Source organism: Myotis lucifugus, unplaced genomic scaffold (assembly GCF_000147115.1).
Source record: "Myotis lucifugus unplaced genomic scaffold, Myoluc2.0 scaffold_112, whole genome shotgun sequence".
Taxonomy (NCBI): domain Eukaryota; kingdom Metazoa; phylum Chordata; class Mammalia; order Chiroptera; family Vespertilionidae; genus Myotis; species Myotis lucifugus.
Genome location: NW_005871160.1, coordinates 1,571,252 through 1,596,621, shown reverse-complemented (window position 1 = coordinate 1,596,621; position 25,370 = coordinate 1,571,252). Strand labels below are relative to the sequence as shown.

At 43.2% G+C, this 25,370-nt stretch overlaps 1 protein-coding gene across 4 annotated transcripts in view; it reads right to left on the bottom strand.

The window, feature by feature from the left end:
• The window catches only part of SEPSECS (Sep (O-phosphoserine) tRNA:Sec (selenocysteine) tRNA synthase), a 37,861-nt gene extending 21,981 nt beyond the window's left edge, over positions 1-15,880 (bottom strand). For 3 of the 4 annotated variants that reach the window (XM_023757745.1, XM_006093269.3, XM_023757744.1), the window contains exons 1-6: positions 15,644-15,880; positions 14,542-14,696; positions 10,565-10,683; positions 9,371-9,529; positions 6,610-6,763; positions 3,260-3,362 (exon numbers count right to left, since the gene is read on the bottom strand). In XM_023757745.1, the coding sequence (XP_023613513.1) occupies positions 3,260-3,362; positions 6,610-6,763; positions 9,371-9,529; positions 10,565-10,683; positions 14,542-14,696; positions 15,644-15,757 (804 nt within the window). In that variant the 5' untranslated portion in view covers positions 15,758-15,880. The remainder of the gene's footprint in view (positions 1-3,259; positions 3,363-6,609; positions 6,764-9,370; positions 9,530-10,564; positions 10,684-14,541; positions 14,697-15,643) is intronic. The other variant, XM_023757746.1, reaches the window with a different exon arrangement.
• Between the last annotated feature and the right edge of the window lie 9,490 nt (positions 15,881-25,370).

Genomic DNA, 25,370 nt, shown 5'->3' with positions numbered 1-25,370 from the left:
GGCATGTAGAGATAATTTAAGTTTATGTTTAAGTTTAAAATTAAATATATTTTCACTGTTTTTAAAAGTTAATTCTAAATGTACACAATTACTGTAACTATATAAAGAGCAATAAACGTATATAAAATAAGAAAAAAGTAGATATATAGATTACTATGATTATTTGTTAAGGTAACAGGGTTATAAATAAGCTTCTACTTTCTCACTTTTCTAAACTTTTAGTAATGCTGATATATTTGACTTTTAAAAGAATTGAAGCTGCTAAAATTTAAGGAAAAGGGGAGAGAAGGGAGAATGAGGGAGTTGGAATAAAAATAAATCACTGAAATTAAATTATTTTTAAGATTTCCAGCATCGAGAATTATAAAACCTTCTTCTGCTACCACTCAAAGTAGATACAATCTAGTTTAGAATTGTGATGAAGCCTTAAAAAGTTAAAGAAGCCCTAACCAGTTTGGCTCGGTGGATAGAGCGTCAGCCTGCAAACTGAAGGGTACCAGGTTCGAGGTCAAGGGCACATGCCCAGGTTGTGGGCTCAATCCCCAGTCGGGGGCGTGCAGGAGGCAGCCGATCAATGACTCTTTCTCATCATTGATGTTTCTATCTCTCTCTCCCTCTTCCTTCCTCTCTGAAATCAATAAAAATATATTTTAAAAAATGAATTATTTTTTAAAAAGTTAAAGAATAAACACTGGCCATGTGGCTCAGGGTTGCAGGTTTGATTCCTGGTCAGGGCACATACCAGGGTTGTGGATTCGATTCCCGGTCAAGGTGAGAACAGGAGGCAATGGATCAGTGTTTCTCTCTCACTCTCAAATCAATTAAAACATATCCTTGGATGAGGATTAAAAAAAAAAAAGTTAAGGAATAATAGGAAAGGATTCCAAGGAAATGGTAGCTCTTACAAAACACTGACATACAGTGCCTACAGAGTACTCCACCCCTGGACTTATGTAAACAAATCTATTTCCTTACTGGTTAAGCTAATTTGAGTGGGAATTTCTGTTACTTTCAGCCAATTATATCCTAACTGGTACAACCTTTGAGTAAAGAAATTAGTAAATTGGCTACTACTATCATATAAACCACATGTATATTAGAGATGATACTAGTATACACAAATAATAAAAAACAAAAAATTTACCAGATAAGATTTACTGGGCTAAGGAGCATTCACCATCACATTGGAGAAGACCACAGATAATCTGTGAATAATCTGTGTCCACATGACATTAAATCATATGTATTTCAAAACTAAATGTGATTAACATCATTATGCACACAAATTATATAACTCATACCATATAGGGGTAATATCTATCCCTACCCTAATACAGTATGAATAATTAATCACTATAAGTAAATATAATGCTTCATTTATTCATTCCCTTTTTTCAGTAACTAATTATTGAGTGTCAATTATGTACCAGGTACCATCCTAATTATCTATAATAATAAAAGCATAATATGCTAATTAGACTGGATGTCCTTTTGGACGACCTTCTGGATAAAGCTGGGTCTGCAAGGGAAGCCCAGGTCCCGGGTGCCTGGCAGCGGCCGGAGGGAAACCGGTGCCAGCAGCCGGGGGAAGGAAGGCCTACTCTTGCATGAATTTCATGCATCGGGCCTCTAGTTAAGGACATAACAGTAAATAAAACAAAGACCTTGCCCTAACAGAAACTTAATAACTTGACAATAAGAAAATAACCTATTAAATGGTAATAAGTGCTATGGAGAAAAAGAGCAAGAGGCCATCAATTTTAAGAAGCAACATTATTTTACTAGTACATACCACTAGGTAAGAACAAAACTGCCAATTAACATTATAAGATGCCAATGATTGTAAAACATCCCTATTTCAGAGATGTTATAAAGTGAAAAAATGTGCACCTTAAAATCAATGAAAATGGTAAAACAGGAAAAGGGGGGTAGAAATTCTGGCAAGGGAGAGGGAGGGGTTATTTTAGATAAGGTGTCTGAGGAGGTCTCACTGACCTAAAAAAAAAGGTGAAGTAAGAAGCCACGCGACTCTCTAGAAGAGCAATCCAGTGAGAGGGATGAGCAAGAGCAAAAGCCTGGCGGTGTGCGCACATGTAATGTGACAGAGGAACGGAAAGGAGGCATGTGCAGTGAGACCATGGGTAAGAGGAGAGCAGTAGGAAATGAAAGCAGAGGAGCTGCAGAGGCCTGAATACAAAGCCCCGCAGGCCATGGCTACGACTCTTATTTTGAATGGGGATGGAAAACGCAAGGATATTTTCAAAATAAGAATCCCAAAATAAGATGATTGGGATCTAGTTGATGCTTATAAAAATAAAATAAGTCAAAAATGTTTTAAACTTTCTTACTCCATAGTTACATAATAGAACTAGAGGCCCGGTGCATGAAATTCCCCTCAGCCCAGCCTGCACCCTCTCCAATCTGGGACCCCTGGGATCGGGCCTAAACCGGCAGTCGGACATCCCTCTCACAATCCGGGACCACTGGCTCTTCACTGCTCACCTGCCTGCCTGCCCAATCACCCTTAACTGCCCACCCTGCCAGCCTGATCACCCCTAACTGCCTCTTTGTGCCGACCTGATTGCCCCTACCTGCCCCCCTCCCCCCCGCCGGCCTGGTCGCTCCCAACTGCCCCCCTGCCAGCCTGGTCGCCCCTAACTGCCCCCCCTGCAGGCTTTGTCGCCCCTTACTGCCCCCCCTGCTGGCCTGGTCGCCCCCAACTGCTCCCCCTGCCGGCCTGGTCGCCCCATGCAGCCTACTGTTCAGTCATTTGGTCGTCCCTCACTAACCCCCCTGCAGGCCTTGTTGCCCCACACAGCATGCTGTTCTGTCATCCGTCTGGTTGTTTTGGTCGTGACGGCCCCTGGCTTTTTATATTTTAGGATGTTTATAAATGAAGTCATTTCCAGTCTAAGATAATAAGGTAAAGTGTTTTCCTTAAATATTCATATTAAATCAATATAGTTTTAAAAATACCATAATCCAGTATATTACAAAAATGAAAATAACTCAGAAAGTTAAAAACTAAGCTCCTGAAGTATTTCTATGTTGGTTCAGACCAAAGCTATTAGTACAATTACCACCATACTACCAAAAAATGACTTTTACTGAATGAATATTGTATGCAAAATACTAATGCTCCATAAAATAGAGGGTGCTAGATAACTGTTTTTACAATATTAGATTGCAAGAAAAACAAAGGATTAATCATATATGTTAAAATCCATTTTTTCTTGACATATTTTTAAAACTCTCTTACCTGCTGAATGAGGTGCATACACTTTGAAGACTGCAATCCATAAGCATTGTTGACTATATGTGGAACACCATAAGAAGCACAAATCACAGCCAGTTCTTCTAATCTACAAACATAAATATATTCAATATAAAGACCAATCCATATTATGCTTTATAAATTACAGTGTGAAAACTAATATAATAGTTATTAATGTACATGAGGAAAAGATGACAAAACTGGAATTTCTACAGCAGTATTTTAGCATATAACTAGAGGCCCAGTGCACAAAATTTGTGCACGGGTAGGGTCCCTAGGCCTGCCCGGCGATCAGGGCCAACTGGGGCCAGGCCAATCGGGGCCTGCCGGCAGCGGGGAGGGACAGGGCACAGGAGGTTGGCTGCCAGCCCCGAGGAAGGAGCCGGCCCTCAGCCCCCCTGGGAAAGGGGCTGAGTCCTCCACCACCCACCCCCGGTTCCCCATCCCAGCCCGGGGCCTGGCCCCACAATGCTCTCTGTCCAATTAATGAACTAATAAAGATAATATCTGCCCATCCAAATTAAGACTACAAAAGAATTAAGCTTAATTTAAAGACATCAAAATTTTTAACTGTAATAAAACCAGAAATTCAGACATACTAATAACGATGCAGCACCACTTTCCTAAAGTTCACTCTTGTAAGAAATACTCACCATATAATACCACTGAAAAGTGGTATATGAGAATTTTACTGATAAAAAACTTCATACATGTAAAATACTTAATACTGCACCAGGCATACAGTAAACATCCAAAAAGAGCTAGTCAAGATGGGACAGAAACAATACTATCCTCAAGGATAAATAATCTAACTAACAAATATCGATATGCTGTTTTTGGAAATGTGATTTATTTCTATCACATTAAAATTTTTCTAGATAGCAAAACCATCAATGAAAAAGAATAGGGATGTTTAATTTTTCAATGTAAATTTAAAATATGATTGGTAAGTAATAAATAAAGCATATATAATACAAGGTGGGGCAAAACTAGGTTGGCAATTGTGAGTATGTGAAACAGTTTATTCTTATATTATTAATTACTAGAGGCCTGGTGCACAAAAATTTGTGCACGGGGGGGGCGGGGGGGGGGAGCCCTCAGCCCTGCCTGTGCCCTCTCACAGTCTGGGACCCTCGGGGGATGACCACCTGCTGGCGTAGGCCTGCTCCTCAGGGTATTGGGCCTAAGCTGGCAATCAGACATCCCTCTGGCAGCCCTTGGGGGATGTCCACTTGCCAGCGGGGAGCAGGCCTAAGATGCAGTCGGACATCCTTAGCACTGCTGAGGAGGCAGGAGAGGCTCCCATCACCACCGCTGTACTGGCAGCCATCAGCCTGGCTTATGGCTGAGCAGAGCTCCCCCATGTGGGAGCGCACTGACCTCCAGGGGGCAGCTCCTGCATTGAGCGTCTGCCCCCTGGTGGTCAGTGTGTGTCATAGTGACCAGTCATTCCCAGTCTTTCTGCTGTTAGGGTCAGTTTACATATTACCCTTTTACTATATAGGATAGAGGCCTGGTGCACGGGTGGGGGCCGGCTGGTTTGCCCTGAAGGGTGTCCCGGATCAGGGTGGGGGTCCCGCTTGGGTGCCTGGCCAGCCTGGGTGAGTGGCTGATGGCTGTTTGCAGCTGGTCACACCCCCTTCAGGGTGGGGGTCCCCACTGGGGTGCCTGGCCAGCCTGGATGAGGGGCTGATGGCTATTTTCAGGCTGCCCGCACCCCCTTTAGGGTGGGGGTCCCCACTGGGGTGCCTGGTCGGTCTGGATGAGGGGCTGAGGGCTGTTTTCAGGCTGGCCGAGCCGGCGACGGAAGCTCCCAGCCTCTCCTTTTTTTCCTTTTTTTTTTTTTATTCTGGGATTTATTTACCTTTTATAATTAAAACTTTGTTGCCGCTCCAGCTCCCAGGCCAGGGCCTGCTGAAAGCAGGTATCTGGGGTTTGTTTAGCTTCTCGAATTGCAACTTTGTTGCTTAGAGTGGAGCTCAGAGCCCAGCTGCAGCAGGAAGGAAGCTTGGCTTCCTCCATCACTGGAGCAAGCAAGCCTCCTGCTCGCTTCAGCTGCGTGGCTGCCGGCCACCATCTTGATTGGGTTAATTTGCATATCCTGCTGATTAGCCAATGGGAAGCGTAGTGGAGGTATGGTCAATTACCATGTTTGTCTATTATTAGATTAGATTGTATTATTTGCAATATAATCTTAAAATTCACAGACTCATGGTTGGAGCAAGGCAAATTTTCATGAGCGTAGTTTTAAAATTATCTCTTATCTTTATATAAGATAGTAAAAGCCAATATGCATTCATTACTGCCAAATTATGTGATTCCATGGAAACCAAAGTATAATTTGGTGCTACAAAAATAGTAAACAAAGTCAATATAATTTTAACAAATTACTAGTATTTTATTCAAAATGTTAAAATGAAACAAAGACTTGTTATCAAAACTAGAAATCTGTATTCCTATAACTAAGCATATTACATTTTCAGATTAAAAATTTGTGGCATCCTTTAGAAAAGTAAACATTTGCTTTTTTCCCCTTTACTTTTATTTTCTTAAACATTTGCATTTTTCTCAGAATGCAAAGGCAACCACTGTGTATACCCAAGTGTACATCTGTATTAATCTTCCAATTAAAAAATATTCAAAGGGCAACAAATAATTCTAAAATTTTCTGTTTAAAATCTGTTACTACTAATAGTTCCTACACAGGAAAACTGTTAGATCAAAGGAGTAGAGATAACAATGAAAACAAGTAAATCCACTATTTTGTTTAGAAACTTCTATTACATAATGAGGGAAAAGATGCTAAGAAACTTGAAACAGAAAAAAGAGCAAGAAACAGATGCTCTGCATCTACTCGGGTGACAAAGGAATCTCCACTTGGTACTTGTTGTTTTTCCTTCTTCTATATCAAATTTTTATTTTCTCAAGAGATGATGCTGTTTCTCAGTAAGTAGCGCTATTCTACACAAGATCAATTTATTCTCTTGGAACAGTCCATTCACCTATTTACTGCCAAATGTTACTTAAGCATCTTTGAAAATTAGTATATGTATACTTTATTTAAAAGATTGATGAAATCCTAGCCAGTTTGGCTCAGTGGACAGAGTGTCAACCTGCAGACTGAAGGGTCCAGGGTTCAATTACGGTCAAGGGCACATTCCCAGGTTGTGGGCTCGGTCCCCAGTGGGGGCGGCCAAGAGGCAGCTCTCTCTCTCCTCCTTTCCCTTCCTCTCTGAAATCAATAACAATATATTTAAAATAAATACATAAATAAAATAAATATATACATAAAAGACTGATGAATACCTAAAGGACAATATTCACAAATCATTTACCTGTCAGGTACCCTTGGAGCAAAACACGATGTAGTAGAATGAACACAAAGCACGTTATCAGACCCAAGTTCCTGGATTTTAGCTTCTACTGCTTTCAGGTCTGTGCGCAGCTCATCGCCTTCTAAAACGTTCTCTATCACCACGGGCTCAAAACCTAACCAACCAAATTAGAAATCAAAATATTAGTGTAAACTAAATAAGAGAAGACCCTGAAACTCTGGGAAGTAGCGCTATTCTACACAAGAACTCTAAATACTTATTTTGGTCGAAGAACCCTCCTCTAGCAATAAAGACCTGGCTCAACACTGGAATGAGTCAAAGGCAGGTCAAAATAACGTGAAGGACCACTAGACTACAATTAGGACCACAAATCTATTTAGCACTTTGATATGACAAAAAAGACTAATTCTGGGAAGTAAGGAGAACATGTTAAATATACACCTATAAAAGTAGTAACAGCCACTGATGACAAAAATGATCACTACTCCACAGAAAAATAAATCTACACATTCTCTGGCAATGCTTAAGTTTTATTTTAAAGTTCACTTCATTTCAGATATGAATAAAAATAACTCAAGTATTGAAACAAATCACAATCATCAACTTAATATTTTACCTCTAAAGAAAAGGTAATGCATTTTAGTAGCCTAGGGATCAATGACTCATTTCATAGCTTACAAGGGCCTTCTATAACCTAAATATAAAAATTGTTTTTTGCCCTGGCTGTTGTGGCTCAGTTAGTTAAGCGTCGTCCGATGCACCAAGAGGTCACCAGTTCTATTCCCAGTCAGGGCACATGCCTGGGTTGCAGGCTCAATCCCAGGTGGAGGGGCGTGCAGGAGGCAGCTGATTGATGTTTCTCTCTCATTGATGTGTCTCTCTCTCCCTCTCCCTTCCTCTCTCTAAAATCAATAAAAACATATTTTTAAAAAATTGTTTTCAATTTTCAATTGAATTAGTACACCTAACTAGCATGTGATCAAAGGTCCCCCCAAATAATAACTATGTAACCTTGTATGGTAAATACTTAGGTATCCGTAAACTTAAAAAGTTGTATAAGCAAAATATACACTAAATAATGTACAAAGCACTTATATAACTACTAAATCACGCGGTGCCACCCACTCCCTCTCCGGCCCTTGAAGCAGCCACTGCCGCTGCTGATCAGGCCCTCCCCCAGCTCAGGCGCGCGCGCGCGGAGGCCCCTGCGGCCCCGCCCCCAACGCTGCCCACGCAACCTCCTCCTATCCAGTCGACCTGTTACAGTGTCCCAGTTAATTAGCATATTTCTCTATTTTATATATATATAGTCCTCTGTGATACTAGTAAATACCTAACAAAGCAAAACCTAGGATAAAAGTAAAACCTAAAGGTTTAAGTCTCAGAAATTGGATAGAAAATAAACCTGGGAAATTTTGCACATAAAGTTATTATGCAGTCTCATCTTCAGTCTTCCCAAATACCAAATCTAGCAGCAGGCTAGATTCATGGATTGAAAAGCCTAAAGGATTTAGAAATCATTTAGCTCAACTCACTCATTTCAAAGATAAGGGAGCCAAAGTTCAGGAAGATTAAGTGGTTTCCCCAAGGTCACACAGCAAGTTAGAGCAAAGTTAAGAGCAAGTAGTTTTCTTTTGAGTTTTAGAATCCACACCAAGTTGTCTGCATTCTATCTACAGAAATATAAAACCCTGGCCGCTATAAAGTCATCATTTCAAATACGTGGTTCAGAGGTATCCAGGTTTTTTAAATACATACCTTCAAAGCTATTAAAACAAATATACAAACTTTAATAAGTTTCCTGAAGACAGCTAATTTTACTGTTTTTCAAATTCTCTAGACCCAACTCTATTTTGCTTTCAAGCAATTAAAATACAAGTTGTGGTGGTTTTTTTTTTACAAATACAATAATCTTGCTTCCTAAGAATAGAGGCTATCCTGAAAAAGAATAAACTGTAAATCATAGGCCAACATCTTTTGGAAAATAGTTTTCAGTTTTTCAATAAGGCAGTCTTTTCCAAATTCCAAGAATGTGGTTATCAATTCTTTGGTTAATAGGATGCAAATTAACAGACTTGATAACTTTACACCATTTAAAATAAATCAATGTATTTTTTGAAGTCTATCAATTTCTGCTATATGTCCCTATTATAAATCCTTTTACATGAGCTTCTTTAGAATTATTTATGGAGTTCAATTACAGCCCAATACTGTTCATTTCATACAACACACTGAAGTCATTCAAAAATAATGTTAAATTCTCAAATTCGACTTGACACACACATGCACGCGCATGTACAAGCACACACACACACAGAATGGAATGTCAGTCAGTCTTTAAAAAGAAAATTCTGACACGTAGTATACCATGGATTAAAGCTTAAAGGCATAAGTAAAATAAGCCAGTCACAAAGGGAAAACACTCTAGAGTAGTCAAATTCATAGAGACAGAAAGGAGAATGATGATTGCTAGGGACTGGGAGCAGTGGGAAGGGGCAGTTACTGTTTAATGGGCAGAATTTCAGTTTAAGAGGATGAATAAGTTCTGGAAATGAATGGTGATTATAGTTGCACAACAATGTGAATGTACTTACTATCATGGAACTGTACATTTTAAAATGGTAATTTTATGTGTATTTTATCACAATAAAAAGAAATAGGTTTAGTTTCTTTTCATTTATATATCTTTACATAAAAAGTTTGAAATGTCTAACTGATACTGAATACATTATACTAGTATACAACATGTCTCTTCTTTTACCTGCAGTGATCATGGATTTAAAGCAGGACTTCTGGTCTATTCGTGGCCATATAATATACTTTGCCTTTGGTCTTTTGTGTCGTAATGTCAAGAAACACAGAGTTAGACTCATACCAGTTGCCATAGGCACTACAAAGCAATTGGTCACTGTATGGACACCTAGGAATAAGAAGTAAAACAGAAATTAGTTATTCCATTGAAAAACCAGCTTTCTTCTTGAAGGAATTATATACTTCTAGCAAATAATAAGAGTTGTAGATTTAGTGCTGCTTCTTCTTTACTCACTCTCAGGAAGCTCACTGCCAATTTCATCCTCCATGCTTATGATCTAATTTTCTATCTTATTCTAAAGGTTTTTATACATACATTAGTGACCTGGTGCACGGATTTGTGCACATTGAAAGGAAATGTATTAGAAGGTGGCCAGCGGGGTGGGACTGGGCGAGATGGGCCGGACATGCCCTGGAGCCAACTTCCCATGGTCCCTCCCCGGCCCGCCACACCTGGGGCGGCGCCATGGCTCGAAGGGCGTCTGCGGAGTGAGCAGGGACCCTCTGGCAGGTGGGGTCCCTCAGCCTGGCCTTCGGGATAGGCCGAAACTGGATCTCCGACATCCCCAAGGGGCCCCAGAGTGCGAGAGGGCACTCGGCAAAGTTGCTGTCATACAGGGTGTGCAACACAAACACAAGTGTGCAGTAAGCCAGATTCAGGGCCAACAGTGCCCCAGCAACAACATAACCCACGGCCAAAGGTGAAATCACATGGCCCCCTCCTCTCTGGTTCCGGGGTGTGTCACCCAAGAACCTCCACTGCCAAGTCACCACAGCTCGGCAGTAAACCAGATTCAGGGCCAACAGTGCCCCAACAACATAACCCACGGCCAAAGGTGGAATCGCATGGCCCTGGGAGGAATTGGGCTCCCTCCTCTCTGGCTCCGGGGTGCATCACCCGAGAACTGCTGCTGCCAAGTCACCACAGCTCAGCAGCTTCTGCAGTGAGCGTCTGCCCCCTGGTGGTCAGTGTGTGTCATACCTACCAGCTGGTCAGACGGTCGCTTAGCCTTTTATATATATAGATAGATATGTCTTCTCAAAAATCATTTGTATCCTTTTTGAAAGAGACATTAATAAAAGAAAGTAGGCAAAGTTTGTGTGGCTGGTCAGCCAAAAGTATTATGATTAACACAGTACATACCAGCCATCTTTATGATGTCCAGGACCAAAGAATTGGCAATTTTGTTCAAAAGGCTAGAACCTGCAGCTTTTGGTTGCACAGCAGAAATATCACCCGATCGTCCAATTCCATGAATGAACCTAAGCAAAAAATGGGCCAACAACTGGACAAAAATATTCAATGTTCTAAGTAATCCACTGTATAAGTATACAATGCAATAACCAAAAAAAAAAAAAAAAAAAAATACCAGGGGCAATACTTGACTAATGTAGATATATTGCATAAACTATTAATAATACGAAAATATCCTATTATGTTGAAATAAATTCATCAATTTTGCTCTCCTATCTAGTCTCCAAAGCTGGCCACCATTAATTCCTTTTCTCCCTATGCCCATATGGTACTGCCACACCAAGAGATGGAGTCTAATTCCCTCCACTTGAATCTGGTCAAGCCTTAGAGACTTGCTGGGCCAGAAAGAAAGTAGCAGAAGTGATATCTGGAACTTCTGAGTTAGAGCATAAGAAGCCTTAAAGTTTCCTACCCAGGCTCTTGAAGGGCTTGTTCTTGAGGACTCCCTCTTGTACTCCACATGCCCTCCTGGGAGAAGCCAAAGCCACATTGAGAGGGCAACTGGGCTCCCAGCAACCCAAGTGTGCCAACTTGGATAAACTGCCCAGTTGAACCTTCAGGTGACTAAACGCTCAGCCACCATCTGACTGCAACCACATGAGAAACCCAAAGTAATCATCACCCTGCTGAGCCCAGTTTACCCACAGAACTAGGAGATGATACATGACTGTTTCAAGCCACTATGTTTTTGAGGTTTGCTGTGCAACAATAGAAAAGCAAAATATCTGCAGCGTTAAATTCTCTTCTTTCTTTCCTTTTCCCCTAACCAGAGCAGGGGACTAAGTTCCAATGGAGATGAGTTGATATTTCAAATATTGCCTTAATCCATTCTTTGAAAATGCATGTGCTAATCCACTCATTTTAAATTAGATGGTATACACTGCTTAAAAATACTTCTGAATATTCTTCAAAATCAAAAATCTATTTGTAATTTATAGTTAAATAGATCAGAAACTCTGCATATTGGAATTATCACAGAACACTAGTGTCACACTTCATTACCACTAAAACCTCATGTACAAAGCATTTTTTACAGATAACTGTTATCAGCCCATTTTTAACATGAATTTTTCACCCAAGTTATACATTAGTTATCGTTAGTTTTAACTGCAATAAGGTTTTTCTTTTAACTGACACATATAATCTGTACTAGTAATAGCCTAGGTGGCGTCACTCCCTCACACATCACGCCCTCACGTCTTCACAAGATGGCCGTCACAAGATGGCCATGCACACAGCAGAGGTGGGGCCTGGAGGAGGAGATGGGTCATGGCAGGGCAGGGCAGTTGTGGGCGATCATGCCGGCAGGGAAGGGCAGTTGTGGGCAATCAGGCCAGCATGGGAGCGCAGTTGTGGGTGAACAGGCCAGCAGGGGAGGGCAGTTGTGGGCGATCAGGCCAGCAGGGGAGGGCAGTTGGGGGCAATCAGGCTGGTAGGGTAGGGGAGTTGGTGGCAATTAGGTGGCAGCGGAGGGCAATTGTGGGCAATCAGGCCGGCAGGGGAGGGCAGTTGTGGGCGATCAGGCCGGCAGGGGAGGGCAGTTGTGGGTGATCAGGCTGGCAGAGGAGGGGAGTTGGGGATGAACAGGCTGGCAGGGGAGGGCAGTTGGGGGCCACCGGGCCAGCAGGGGAGGGCAGTTGTGGGGGATCAGGCGGGCAGGGGCGGGCAGTTGTGGGCGATCAGGCAGGCAGGAGAGAGCAGTTGTGGGTGATCAGGCTGGCAGGAGAGGATTGTTGGGGTGATCAGGCTGGCAGGGGAGGGCAGTTGTGGGCAATCAGGCTGGCAGAGGAGGGGAGTTGGGGTGAACAGGCTGACAGGGGAGGGCAGTTGGGGGCCACCGGGCCAGCAGGGGAGGGCAGTTGTGGGGGGTCAGGCGGGCAGGGGAGGGCATTTGATGGCGATCACGCTGGCAGGGGTAGGGGAGTTGGGGGTGAACAGGCTAGCAGGGGAGGGCAGTTGTGGGCGACCAGGCGGGCAGGGGAGAGCATTTGTGGGCGATCAGGCTGGCAGGAGAGGATTGTTGGGGTGATCAGGCTGGCAGGGGAGGGCAGTTGTTGGCGATCAGGCGGCAGTGGAGGGCAGTTGTGGGCAATCAGGCCGGCAGGGGAGGGCAGTAGGGAGCAATCAGGCCGGCAGGGGAGGGCAGTTGTGGGCGATCAGGCCAGCAGGGGAGGGCAGTTGTGGGCAACCAGGCCAGCAGGGGAGGGCAGTTGGGGGTTGTTGGGCCAGCAGTGGAGGGAAGTTGGGGGTGGTTGGGCCAGCAGGGGAGGGCAGTTGTGGGCAATCGGGCCGGCAGGGGAGGACAGCTGGGAGCCATCGGGCCGGCAGGGGAGCAGTTAGGTGTCAATCAGGCCAACAGAGGAGCGTTTAGGGGACAATCAGGTTGGCAGGCAGACGCGGTTATGAGAAATCAAGCAGGCAGGCAGGCAAATGGTTAGGAGCCAACAGTCTTGGATTGTGAGAGGGATGTCCAACTGCCAGTTTAGGCCCGATCCCAAACTCGCAGTTGGACATCCCCCAAGGGGTCCCAGATTGGAGAGGATGCAGGCCAGGTTGAGGGACACCCGCCCCATCCCATGCACAAATTTCGTGCACCGGGTCTCTAACTGACATATAACATCATATTAGTTTCAGGTATACAAAATAATGATTCAATGTTTGTATATATTGTAAAATGATCACCAACAAGTCTAGTTCACATCTATCATCACACACAGTAACAAGTTTTTCTTTCTTGTGACGAGAACTTTTAAGATCTACTCTCTTAGCAACTTTCAAATATACAAAACAGTGTTATTAATTATAGGTAACATGCTATACATTACATCCCATGACTTATTTATTTTATAACTTGAAGTTTGAACCTTTTAATTCAACTAGAAGTTTGGTGGTTTTGATTGAAAAAAAATTCAACTATGGGATAGAAAATATCATCATGGAACTTTTCTTCAACTAAGATTATTCAAACCAGACTGTTAAACCTAGGGGTTGTCAAACTTCAGTAAAATTTTAAATCATGGAAGACAGGAGTTTTCATTTTAGAGTTTACCTATATTTCACAGAAAGGTAGAATAGAGAAATGACTATATTTGAAACCACTGTCAATTACATGGTTATCAGGATTGATGAAAAGCTTTTTGAAAAAATATAAGAGTAACTTAATAATCTAATATTAAATTTAATATACCCTTTCCTACATCTATCACAACAAAGCAAGGTGCTTATAAAATGGGATTCAGTTTAGATGCAGATAAACAATGATTTATAGTTCTATCTATCTATCATTCTCTAAAAATACTTGCAACTGTAGAAAAGAAACATGGAAAATCATAAAAAACCTTAAGATATTTTAAACTCGTACAAATAATAGGTTTATTATGTTAATTGTTTTTTTAAAATGTTTTATTGATTTTTTACAGAGAGGGAGAGGGATAGAGAGTTAGAAACATCTGATGAGAGAAAAACATCGATCAGCTGCATCCTGCACACTCCCTACTGGGGATGTGCCCGCAACCAAGGTACATGCCCTTGACTCGAACCTGGGACCCTTCAGTCTGCTAGTCAACGCTCTAGCCACTGAGCCAAACCAGTTCGGGCAGGTTAATTGTTCTTAACAGAACATAGAGCCAGTGTTGTTAACTACCCAGAACCTGACAAGAACTTTTACCCTGCTGTCTTGAAGAGCACCTACTCAGATTAAATTGTCGCATCTAAGTTTACATGCCCATGTGAATAGGGAAGAAATAGATTCCAAACAGACATTTTATAATCTAATATGATGAAAACTGCCACCATTGTTTTTAGCAAAAAAAAAAAAAAAAAGGCAAGGAAAGCAATGTTTTCACAGGCTATTTGAAAAAAAATACCTGTAATGACGCCGAGCAACTAACGCCGAAGCCACTCTCCCTTCCCGTTCTCCCACACCACAGTTGCCCAGGAAATTGTTGCTGTCCATGATCGCCAGTTCATGTAGAAAGAGTTCGAGTGTACTTTCATCCCAACCATCCTCTGGACATTTGCCCTTAAAACAAAAAACACGTAATTATAGTGAATTATAATTTAATTATTATTTAAGATGGTTTCATCGTTCCTTAGAATGCACCTCGATGCATTTTAAAACCTTTCCAGGTGTCATTTTGCCATGCTCCTTGCTGTCCAAAATTCAGATAGAAATTCAGCACAATGAAGAACCCTCAACTAGGAAGAACGTTTATGTTACACTACATTACAATGACCTACAGATTCGAGAAGGAATAAATAAATAAATAAAAGCGATGAGATTTACTCCGATTTAAAGTTGCAGTAAGTTAAGGTTACTGAAAACCAGTAAAACCTTATCTTCAACGAAGATTCTTCAAACCAAACCATTAAAACAGACAGGGCGGGGTTCGGGGGGGGGGGGCGGGGGGCTGAGGGCATGAGTGAGGGGGATGGGGGACAATGGGGGGATAAGGACACATTTGTAATACCTTAATCAATAAAGGGGGGGAAATCTAAAAAAAAAAAAAAAAAAAAGCTACAGGTTGCCAAACTTGAGTGAGATTAAATTCGGAAATGCCGTGCCCTGTGATGTTCCCAGGCAGCCCTTGGTATATACCGTGACTTATGAACACGTGTTCCCCCGAGTACTGGGCAAGAGTGAAAGGCGGGAGGTGCGACCTTTGCCCTTTCCGCAAACAAAAAAGTAAACCAACCGGGACTTCCACTCGCTTCCGCGTCCCCAAGTTACACGCAACGGGACTCAAAATCTCGGCCCCGCACACGCCCTAATGCACTCTCCGGTTTGGGGGCGCGGCGAGGTGCAGAGGGAGCTGAGCGCAGCCAGTGGGCGTAGCGCCTGCCCCGCGGCCAGACCCTGGGGACAGCGCTCGGCTGGCAACCGGAAGCGGGCGAGACTGGACGCGGCAGCCACAGGGGGCGCAGCGGAGCGGGGGGCGCGGCGGCAGGCAGCCACCAACCCCTCGGTACCTGCTCCAGAAGCAGCCGGATGAGGTGCTCGTGCGTGCGGCGGGCCTCACAGCCCTGCCGCACGTAGGCGGGCGACACCAGCCTCTCACCGGCCGCGAAACTCTCCGGGTTCATATTGGCGGTAGCAACGGTGGCGTTAGAACAGTTGACACCGGGACGAACACCCACTAAAACCAGGACGCCACTCGCCGCCAGGACGGTACGGCAACGCCTAGGGCCAAACTTCTGCGTCTCGTTCTCGCACCTGCGCAAAGTCCCCCAGAAAGTGGACCCGAAACTGGTGACTTGGAGCATGCGCGGCGGGCTCCCGCGGGTGCTGAACGTGAGCCCCGCCTCGCTGCCTCTGATTGGTCAGGTTAATCCTTGGGCTTTCTGAGCCGGACTTGAAGGACTTTGCACTCGCGCGGAAAGGCTGAGTGAGGAAAGGGAAGGGCCACTGCGTGGGGGTCTCGAAAGAAAAAATGTCCTAAGTTACCCTGTGTCCCAGTCCTGTTGAAATGGTGAGATTTGCGCCGAGTCTGTGCTTCAGTTTCCCAGATTCCAGGACATTTCATTCAACCTTCATACGTCTCACAACTCTTAGGAAAAGCAATTCTCACTCCTTTTCTCCTTTGCACTACAGAAGTTTTAACCCTACTTCCCGCAGCCTTATATGACAGACATTTGACATTACACACACACACACACACACACACACACACACGAATGTAAACTCTCTACAGACAGGTGCTTGGTTTTTACTGCCATACCCACCCCCACCCCCACTCCCAAGCTCCTAGAATAGTGCCCAGAATACAGTCAGGGCTAATTTTTTTAAATCTGCATTAATGATTTACGTTGACCATTCAACAACCTAGTGCTAGGTGCCGGAGATACAGAAATGAAAAGGCAGGATCCCTGCCTTCGATTTCCTTACCATCTTCCCTTTAGGTGAATCTACAGTAATTCCAGACATTGCTTTTGTCCTGGGGCTTGCTAGAGCCCATTTGCACTGGTTCCCACTTGCTTGCAAGAGGTGATGGTTAAATGTTCAGTCATGTTGTGAGCTGGTTTTTAAATGCAGCTGTTCTTTAACAACAAATTAGATAAGTTTATACTTAAGTTAACTGTATTAAAAGCAAAAGTAACAAATGCTCAAACTCATCACTTCCTAAGTGTTTTACTATATTTTACTATTACCTATGCTTTCGACATTATTTACATCGATTGTATTTGTATAGGGGAAATGGGATGTAATGGTGTGCTGATGCACATCTCTATCCAACTTCCTTTTTAGGTGGCATCATGTTGGTAGCTTGAAATGGGGGAGTATTTACACCATGGAAACCAGCAAATGCTGAAAATCAGGCCCTTATCTCTCTACCTCCTCCCCACCAGGAGTCAGTGATTTAACATGTACCAACTCACCACTGTTCCTACTGCATGTTCTCAGGGCATCCTGCCATTTATCAGCCATGGTACTTATCCAATTGCATTTCAGTTGTTAACTTTCTGTCTTCCTTAACTAGACTTGGAGCTCCTAGTTTACAGGGCTATATTTCATATCTGTGTTCAAAGCACACACTGAACACATAATAGATGTTCAAGCAATATTTGTTGAATGATGTGGACAATTTGAGAACTGTAAAACTACACAGAAAGATAAATTGCAAAAATAGTGAGGAATTAGCTTATTTTTTAAAAAACAAGCATTGGCCTTCAAACTTTGGAAAAGTTGAGATCTTATTCCCAAAATGCAACTATTTTTACAACTTTTCTTTTGGAAAAGCCTTCAAAGCTGCTTTGTAGATCACATGCAGGATATGCAAAAAGCCCAAGATCCATCTCATTACTGAATGCACACACTAGGCTTTGAGCCAGCAGGTTCTCTCACATTATTCACCAGTCTTCATTTGGAAAAATGTTTGTTTCCAAAATCTAAATCCATCAAGACATTGGAAAAGTTGAGATCTTATTCCCAAAATGCAACTATTTTTGCAACTTTTCTTTTGGAAAAGCCTTCAAAGCTGCTTTGTAGATCACATGCAGGATATGCAAAAAGCCCAAGATCCATCTCATTACTGAATGCACACACTAGGCTTTGAGCCAGCAGGTTCTCTCACATTATTCACCAGTCTTCATTTGGAAAAATGTTTGTTTCCAAAATCTAAATCCATCAAGACATGCCATCATTGAAGTTTTTTTAAAAAAATGCTGGCTGTGGAGACAATTTCAAAAGAAGTGTTCCAAAATTATTGTCACCCATTCACTCATACAATGAAAAATTTTGAGTACCTATTATTTCTAACAGATAGGGAAGCATCAGAATAATTTTATGGTCTTTACAAGATGGACCTTAAAAATAGGTCCAACATTTGTAAGTCTGAATTTTGCTTGTTGTCACTAGTTGTATGGCCTTGGATGCATTATTCATAGTCCCTTGAGCTTTGCTTTTTCTCATTTGTAAAAGAGGAACATGGAGGAGATAGTTATGATGACTAAATGAAATCTAACTTCTCAATGACATCTTCACCTTGATAGACTGATTATACAAATGGACAAGGGCTAGATGAGAACCCCAACCCACAACCTCAGCAGCAAGTAGCCCAAGAAGCCAACCCAAAACCCCTGCAGCAATCTGCCAAGAACAATTAGAACACGGTCCATGACTGCCAGTTTCCCAACTTCTTCATCTGCTTCCACCTCAGAACCAACCAGAGAAAGCCAAATATGCCCCCCAAACCAATGACATACGATGTTCATTTCTTTAACCAACCTCCATCTTCTCCTTGCCTATAACCGCCAACCACACCTGAATTTTTCCTCATTCTTTTACCATAAAGCTTTTCCACTGCCCTGCCTGCCTTTGAGTTGTCCCAATGCAAGTAGAGTGACTATCTCCCTTGCTCTAGAAAGCTCTAAAAATCTGTTAGTTATTTGGTTGGTCTCCGTTTATTTCCACAGTTTTCCTGGAAGACTCCATGGAGATATGGTCTGCACTGTCCAGCCTTCCACCAGATGAGGTACCCACAGAGGCCCCTTGTACCTTGCTGCTTGTGGCTTTGTCAAGTCTGTGCCCTCGTGGTATGTCAGTGCTGGATATGAACTCTGCTGCCTTTGCATTGAGTTCCTCAGCTATTTATTCTAAATTTGGTGCCCGGGTTTTGTTATTGGTTCCCATTTGTTAGGCATCCTTGGTAGAATCATTCTATTCCTTTTCATCCTTGTTGGCTCCCTTTTGTACTTCTATTTTGTATTGTGCTGCCTACAAGTGCTGTTTGTCATAGGAAGCGGAATCACAGGGTGGAACACAGGCCCAGGCCTTTAAGCCTGTTGTGGAGCGGCCTTAGAGGACCATGAGTTTGCAGTTCTCTCCAGACTGGCATTCATTTGGACATACTTTGTTGGGGTAACCAATAGCACCTTTGCCTGAACTAAAATACCTGTCAGAACATTTTGAGAGGGGTATAGAATAAAAATGAGATAGAATCCAAAATAAACTATGATCTTGCAGATTAAACAGCTTAAGTGGCCCACTACCCAAGCCACCATTTTGACAAAGACAGCATAGATAGTGTAAACAGAAGGGACACTGGAAAAAAGAATGTCCAGTTTTAGAAAAACCAAGGTAAAGAAAATCCCTCAATTCTGATCAATGTATGCACTCTGGAGAAGGAAAAAGCTCCCAATACTCTGATTTTTACCCTAAACACTCAAGTTCAACAAATATAGGTGGTCACACTCATCAATTCCTGGTAGGTAAGGGTGTTCCTCTTACTACATTAAACCCCTCATCTTTCCTCTACCTCTTCCTATCTTTCAAATCACCCACATATTTTTTCTATCTCCCAGCCCTGAACTGTAACCCTTGGGCACTTGAATGAGAAACATTCCTTCCTACTCTATGGAACTTCACCCCTGCAAATTTAATAAAGAGAGACATACTCTGCAAGTGGAATTGTAATATTAAATGTTCAACAGAGGAACTACTTCTTAAAGTTCCAGAGAAGTTTTCTGTTCATAACCAAGTTGTGTCTGCCCTGATATACCTTTGCCTTCCCCATTATATTCACTACACACCCAGATAATGGTCTTAACATCGAACCTGACATTCTATGACCTTCAAAGTCCACTGACACCGAAAAAATAATTGGGGTAGAACCAAGTGACTAGATAGATCCTACCAAACTATTGCCCAAGCACCCCAATATCCCTTAAAGTCAGAAACAAAGCAAGGGCTCAAAGCTATAATTGAAGGCCTATATCTTTCAACTATATAGGTCTTCTCAGACCCTGCACTAGCCCTTGTAATGCTTTGGTCTTGCAAGGAAAGAAACCAAATGGGTAAAGACATTGATTTTTTCAAGACTTCAGGACAATTAACAAAATTTTTGTTTCTCACTTGTCGCTAGTACTGATCTTGGCATCAGTTCTACCTGAAGCTACTTGCTCCACTGTACTGGACTTTTGCTTGCTTTTTTTTTTTTTTTTTTTTTGATGTGCCAATCAGGATACCACATTGCTTTCAGTCATCGTGTCTCTCTAGTGTCCTTGGTTTATGACAATTTCCCAGTTTCTTCTTCTTTTCCATAACTATGACAGTTTTGAGGCGTGCTGGTTAGGTATTTTCTAGAATGTTTCATCATTGATCTTACTAATTCTCGCTTTGTTCTCTATTTCCCTAAAAATCTGGTCTCATCTTTATTATTTCTTTCCTTCTACTTTCTTTGGGTTTATTTTCTATTCTTTTACTAACTCTTAAGATAAAATCTTAGCCATTTTTTTCTTTTCTGCTATATGCTTCCCTCCCTCACCCCCACATACACACACTATTAGCAAAACCAATTATGGTTTCCATGAAAAAAACTAAGGGTGAGATGAGAGGGAGAATCCAGGTCCAGTGGCCAGGAAAACTGCAAGAAAGGAGGGGGGAGGGGGGAAGATATGCAGCAGGTGCCCAGGGAAGGAGAGAAGAGCCAGATTCCCAATTGGGTTTTGAAATGAAATGTACACTCTAGAGAAGTGGTTCTCAACCTTCTGGCCCTTTAAATACAGTTCCTAGTGTTGTGACCCAACCATAAAATTATTTTTGTTGCTACTTCATAACTGTAATGTTGCTACTGTTATGAATCGTAATGTAAATATCTGATATGCAGGATGGTCTTAGGCGACCCCTGTGAAAGGGTTGTTCGACCACCAAAGGGGTCGCAACCCACAAGGTTGAGAACTGCTGCACTAAATCCTGCTGTACAGGTGGGTGTAGAAGGAAGGCAGATCAAAAGCACCTGGTCCCTCTGACTTACACTAATATAGCTAACGCTGAGCCTGTATGCCAGGTGCTGCTCTGAGGACTTTACCTGCAGTAGCTCTTCCAATCCTCCCAGCCACCCTATGGGCTAAGCCCAGAGCAGCCAGGTGAGACTGCACCATTAGTCAAGGGAAATAGCCAGGACTCACACCAGGCTGTCTGGCCCTGTAGGCTATGCTCTTATCCACTTTCCCCCACTGTCAGAGCCAAGAGGCATCTCGGGCTCTCGGCTTTAGGCAGGTAATTATGCAGCCTGAAAGTTCTGTCCACTGGGATGTGGATGGAGTAACAAGAATGTAGCCAGAAATGTAGAGAGGACAGGTTGCCAAAGTATATTATTAAGTCAGCAAGCCCACTAAATCCCACGGGCAGAAAAGATCGCTGCCATCAGGATTCCTTGATTCTGAAAACCCAAAAGTCATCACAGACATCTCCACTCCGCCACCACTCAGATCTCATCTATCGGCAATCTTGTCAGGCCTCACCCCACCCCTTTCTCTCCACCTCCCCCACCACCACCTAGTCCAGGCCTCTGTCATCTCCCCACGGCGGAGGACAACCTCAGTGGCCTGGCTGCTTCCACTTTTGTGTATCATCTCCCATCCCCGTCCTGTCCCACTCCGCAGAGATAATTATCTTTTAAGTATCCATCAGATCACATCCTTCCCCTGCTTAGAATCCTTCAACTCTTTCCCATCACACTCAACATACAATCCAGACTCTTCACCTGGACTTAAAAGGCCTTGTAAGGTCTGGCCCTCATAGATATTGAGCGCTATCCTCCCTCGAGCTGGTGGGCTCCCACCCATTGACCCCCTTGCAGAATATGAAACACACCGCATGTTTATTTTCCCGCCTCCAAGCTGTGCTTGCTGCCTTAAATGATCTTCCCCTTCTCATCTTGCATGGAGGGCTCCTGCTTTTCCTTCACTGTAAATGTCACCTCCTCTGAGAAGCCTTCCCTGACCACGTTAGCAAAGTGGGAACCTAGTTTGAAGTAAAAACGTATTTTCCCCCAAATTATTTTATGAGTAGATTACTTGTGTAAGCAACTGGATTAGAAGCTTCTGGAAGACAAGAAGCTTGACTTTTTACCTACTCTTCCTAGCACCTAGCATGTGCCTAGGACATGGCATGCATTCAGAAACATGTTTGAGAGAATAAATGATAAGAATGGGTCCCAGTGATGGCTTATCATGTGATGGTTGCTGAATAAACCCAGAGGTGGAGAGAGGAGAGAGGGCAGGAACCAGGGACGAAGAGGTGACACCTCATGTGATGAGGGTACTCTGAGGAGATGGTTTACAGTGGCACATGCAAATACACAAAGAATGACCACATCCCTTTGTCATTCCATTCACATGTGTTCTAAAATGTTTGGGGTAGGAAATGACAGGTCTCTTAAGAAGCATGGCAGGATCTGGCTGTCATCAACCTCATTAATGCGGCCGCTCAAGCAATTGGAAGCAAAATAACTTCCCCACCAAGGCCAAGCTTCAAAGAGCAGTTGGAAGGAGGAAGTGAGGGAGCCGTAGAATCAGTAACTAGCTTGTTCAGAGAAGTCTCCTGTGATTAGGAAAAGAAAAAAAATATATAGTAATTACATTTTGCTGAGACTCAGAGAATTCCGAAAGCCTGGTCTCGCCTTCATCTTCTCTACTTCAGATGGAGAGAGATGAAATAAAGGTAGATGTGGATGTAGCAGAAAGTAATTTCAGACCTTCCCTGGGATGAGTAAAGCAATTCTCTCTCCAGTGGGAGGACAGGTAGGTAGAGAAAGCTTCCTCCAAGCAGTGAAACTGCTGAGATAGTTGCAAAGTTACAATACCCAGTTAAGAGCAGGAGCCAGAGAAAAGCTGCAGGAGACTTGTCAGGAGTCTGTGAACTGGCCCAGAGCTAGGCTTGCTGACATTTGAAAGGGAGTGAGAAAGAGGCATGGACTGAGGGTGATGGCAGGTGGTAGAGCAGTGATGACAGGACGTGGTCCAGGAGTGGTGGCGAACAGGCAGGTGGAGTTCAGAGCCTGGCTCCTCTTCTTCCTCCAGCATAAATTTGCACAAATTACCCAATCTCTGTAGGCCCCAGCTCACTCCGCTGTGAAAAGAGCATAGTAAGGTCGGGGGGGAGGCAGTGACGGATGTTAAGGGGTCAGCACAGCACGTGCCACAGAGGGAGCACTCAGCACATGTGAGACCATGATCTCTGCTGTTGCAGCCGGTCGTTGCCAGGGAGGTGAGTAAGCCACTAGACCAGGGGTGTGGAGAGTGTGGGCTGGCTGGGTGAGCATCCTTCTCTGGGCCTTACCAGAGGCTGGACAGCTACAAACTATATTTCCCAAACTCCCTCCCAACTAGCAATTCTTAACTCCAGAAGCAAATTAAGTTTGACCAATTAGATGTACTTGCATGTGACTTGGAAAGTGTCCTGCTTCTTTCGACTGTGCGTCGTCATTGGCAAGCAACGCAGTAGAGACATGAGACATGAATAGCAGTTTCAGCCTTTTGGAGTCCATTCTCCAGCCTCCTGGTGTCCAGGCGGCTTCCCAATTCCAGAAACACGGCCTCGGCAGTGGGTTCTGGACATCAGTGGTCCTGTTGGTGGCCTCCAACGTGATAGCTCCCCTGGTGGGTCAGTTCTGCAGAATCCTGGGAGTCATTTCTAGAAGTCAGTCTGGAGCCCACACTCCTAGACTTCCCAAGGATTTTGTACACACATTACTCCTTACCATTAGTCCCTTCTAGAGTCATATCTGCTTTCAATCCTGACTGCTACACAAGGCATTTACTTTTCCTGCATTGTTCTCACCTACAGAAAGACTGACCAATTATCCCATCCCTCTGTACTTAAGCCTAAGGCATTGTCATCCCCTGGTGCCAGCTGCCCAAACTGCAGCTGTGACGCTGGGAAGTTAGAATGGAGAAGACTTCACAATCCAAACCAAGAGAGCAAAGCCAGTCAATATTGATGTCCTCATGCAATATTGAACACGGAGACATTGAGAGAAGAGAATTTCTCCAGGACCGCCCAAGGGAGATGGAGCATTGATGACTCAATATGAGTCTTCCCATCAGCGTGGCAGATGCAGCATTTTAATTGAGAATGACTCACCCTGCCTCAGTGGTGACTGTATTACTTAAAAATAGCCACTCCCTTTGCAATGGACTCAAATCCTTTTTTGGAGGGAGGCAGAACATAAACATACTCTGCATCCTTCTCATCTTAACTTCGTTTCCCTTTTGATAGAACATTATGCTGACCAGTCTGATATTTGTGCTGGTATGGTTGTCACTTCTTCATCTCCCAAGACACTAATAAGTAAGCTGTCTAGATTGTTGTTTTTTGGTTTGAGGTTTTTTGTGGTTCTTTTTTTTCTCAGTTTTCTGAGTCTGAAATCATTTGACCAGTGATTCAGTTCTACAGAGCCTGAACCGAGACCTTTTTGTGAACCTCTAGACTTGAGTAAAAATCTGAGCTCATCCATGTAAGAAGCCCATTAACCCTGACACCTTCTTTTACCCCCAAAGCCTGACTTGCATTCCCAACAAGTGAAAAAACACTCACACTCCTTGGCTAATTCTTAATTATCTGCATGTGGCTTATTCAAACTGTTCTTTTTGACCAATGAGAAGACTAGTTGAAAAGGCCAGGCTCTGAGTTCAATGGATAATGTGTTCAAATCCTAACTCTGCCACTTCCTGGCTCTGTGATCTTGTACAAGTTACTTCATTTCTCTGTGTTTCATCTCCTAGTCTATAAAAAAGGAGCCAATAAGAACACTTACTTTGTATGAGATAAAAGATTTATAAATTAACTACACTCAAAAAAATAGTAGCACTTAATAGATAGTAGCAATTGATATTATTTGCTGGATATTATAGGAATGCAAAAAGCAAGCCCCAATCAAGACCCTTTAGAAATATCCCATCTAGTAGGGGAAGATATAACCTGCCCATTAGTCAATATAAGAGTCTGAATGAGATGTGCCATATGACTAAAGAGCCCATCCAATTTAGACGCCAAGCTTAAGTAGGAGGTAGCATTGGAAAGCGGCCGAGTGCTCTGTTCAAAAGTAGATAGAAAGTGGCCCAGAAGGAATGAATTGAAAAAGCAATAGTGTGGAGAAAACACAAATCTCATAAGCCTCTCTGGGGAAGGCCTTAAAGGCCAATTTGCACTTGAATATTCAGATTGCAAAAGCAGCCACAAGTGCTTCCCCCTCCTAGTAGCCATACCCTTACTTAGGTAATTCTGCCCTGCACTGATGCTGAATTTGGTCATGCAACTTGCTTTGATCAGTCAGCTGGATGGTAGCAAACATGATTCAGGTAGAAGAATGAAAAGGGCTGGCCCTAATGCTGCACTTAGACCCTTCCTGCCACCATATGAGCAAGCCTGCTGAAGCCCGTTAGATGTTCTTGAGAAACCTGTGGCCCAGTGCTC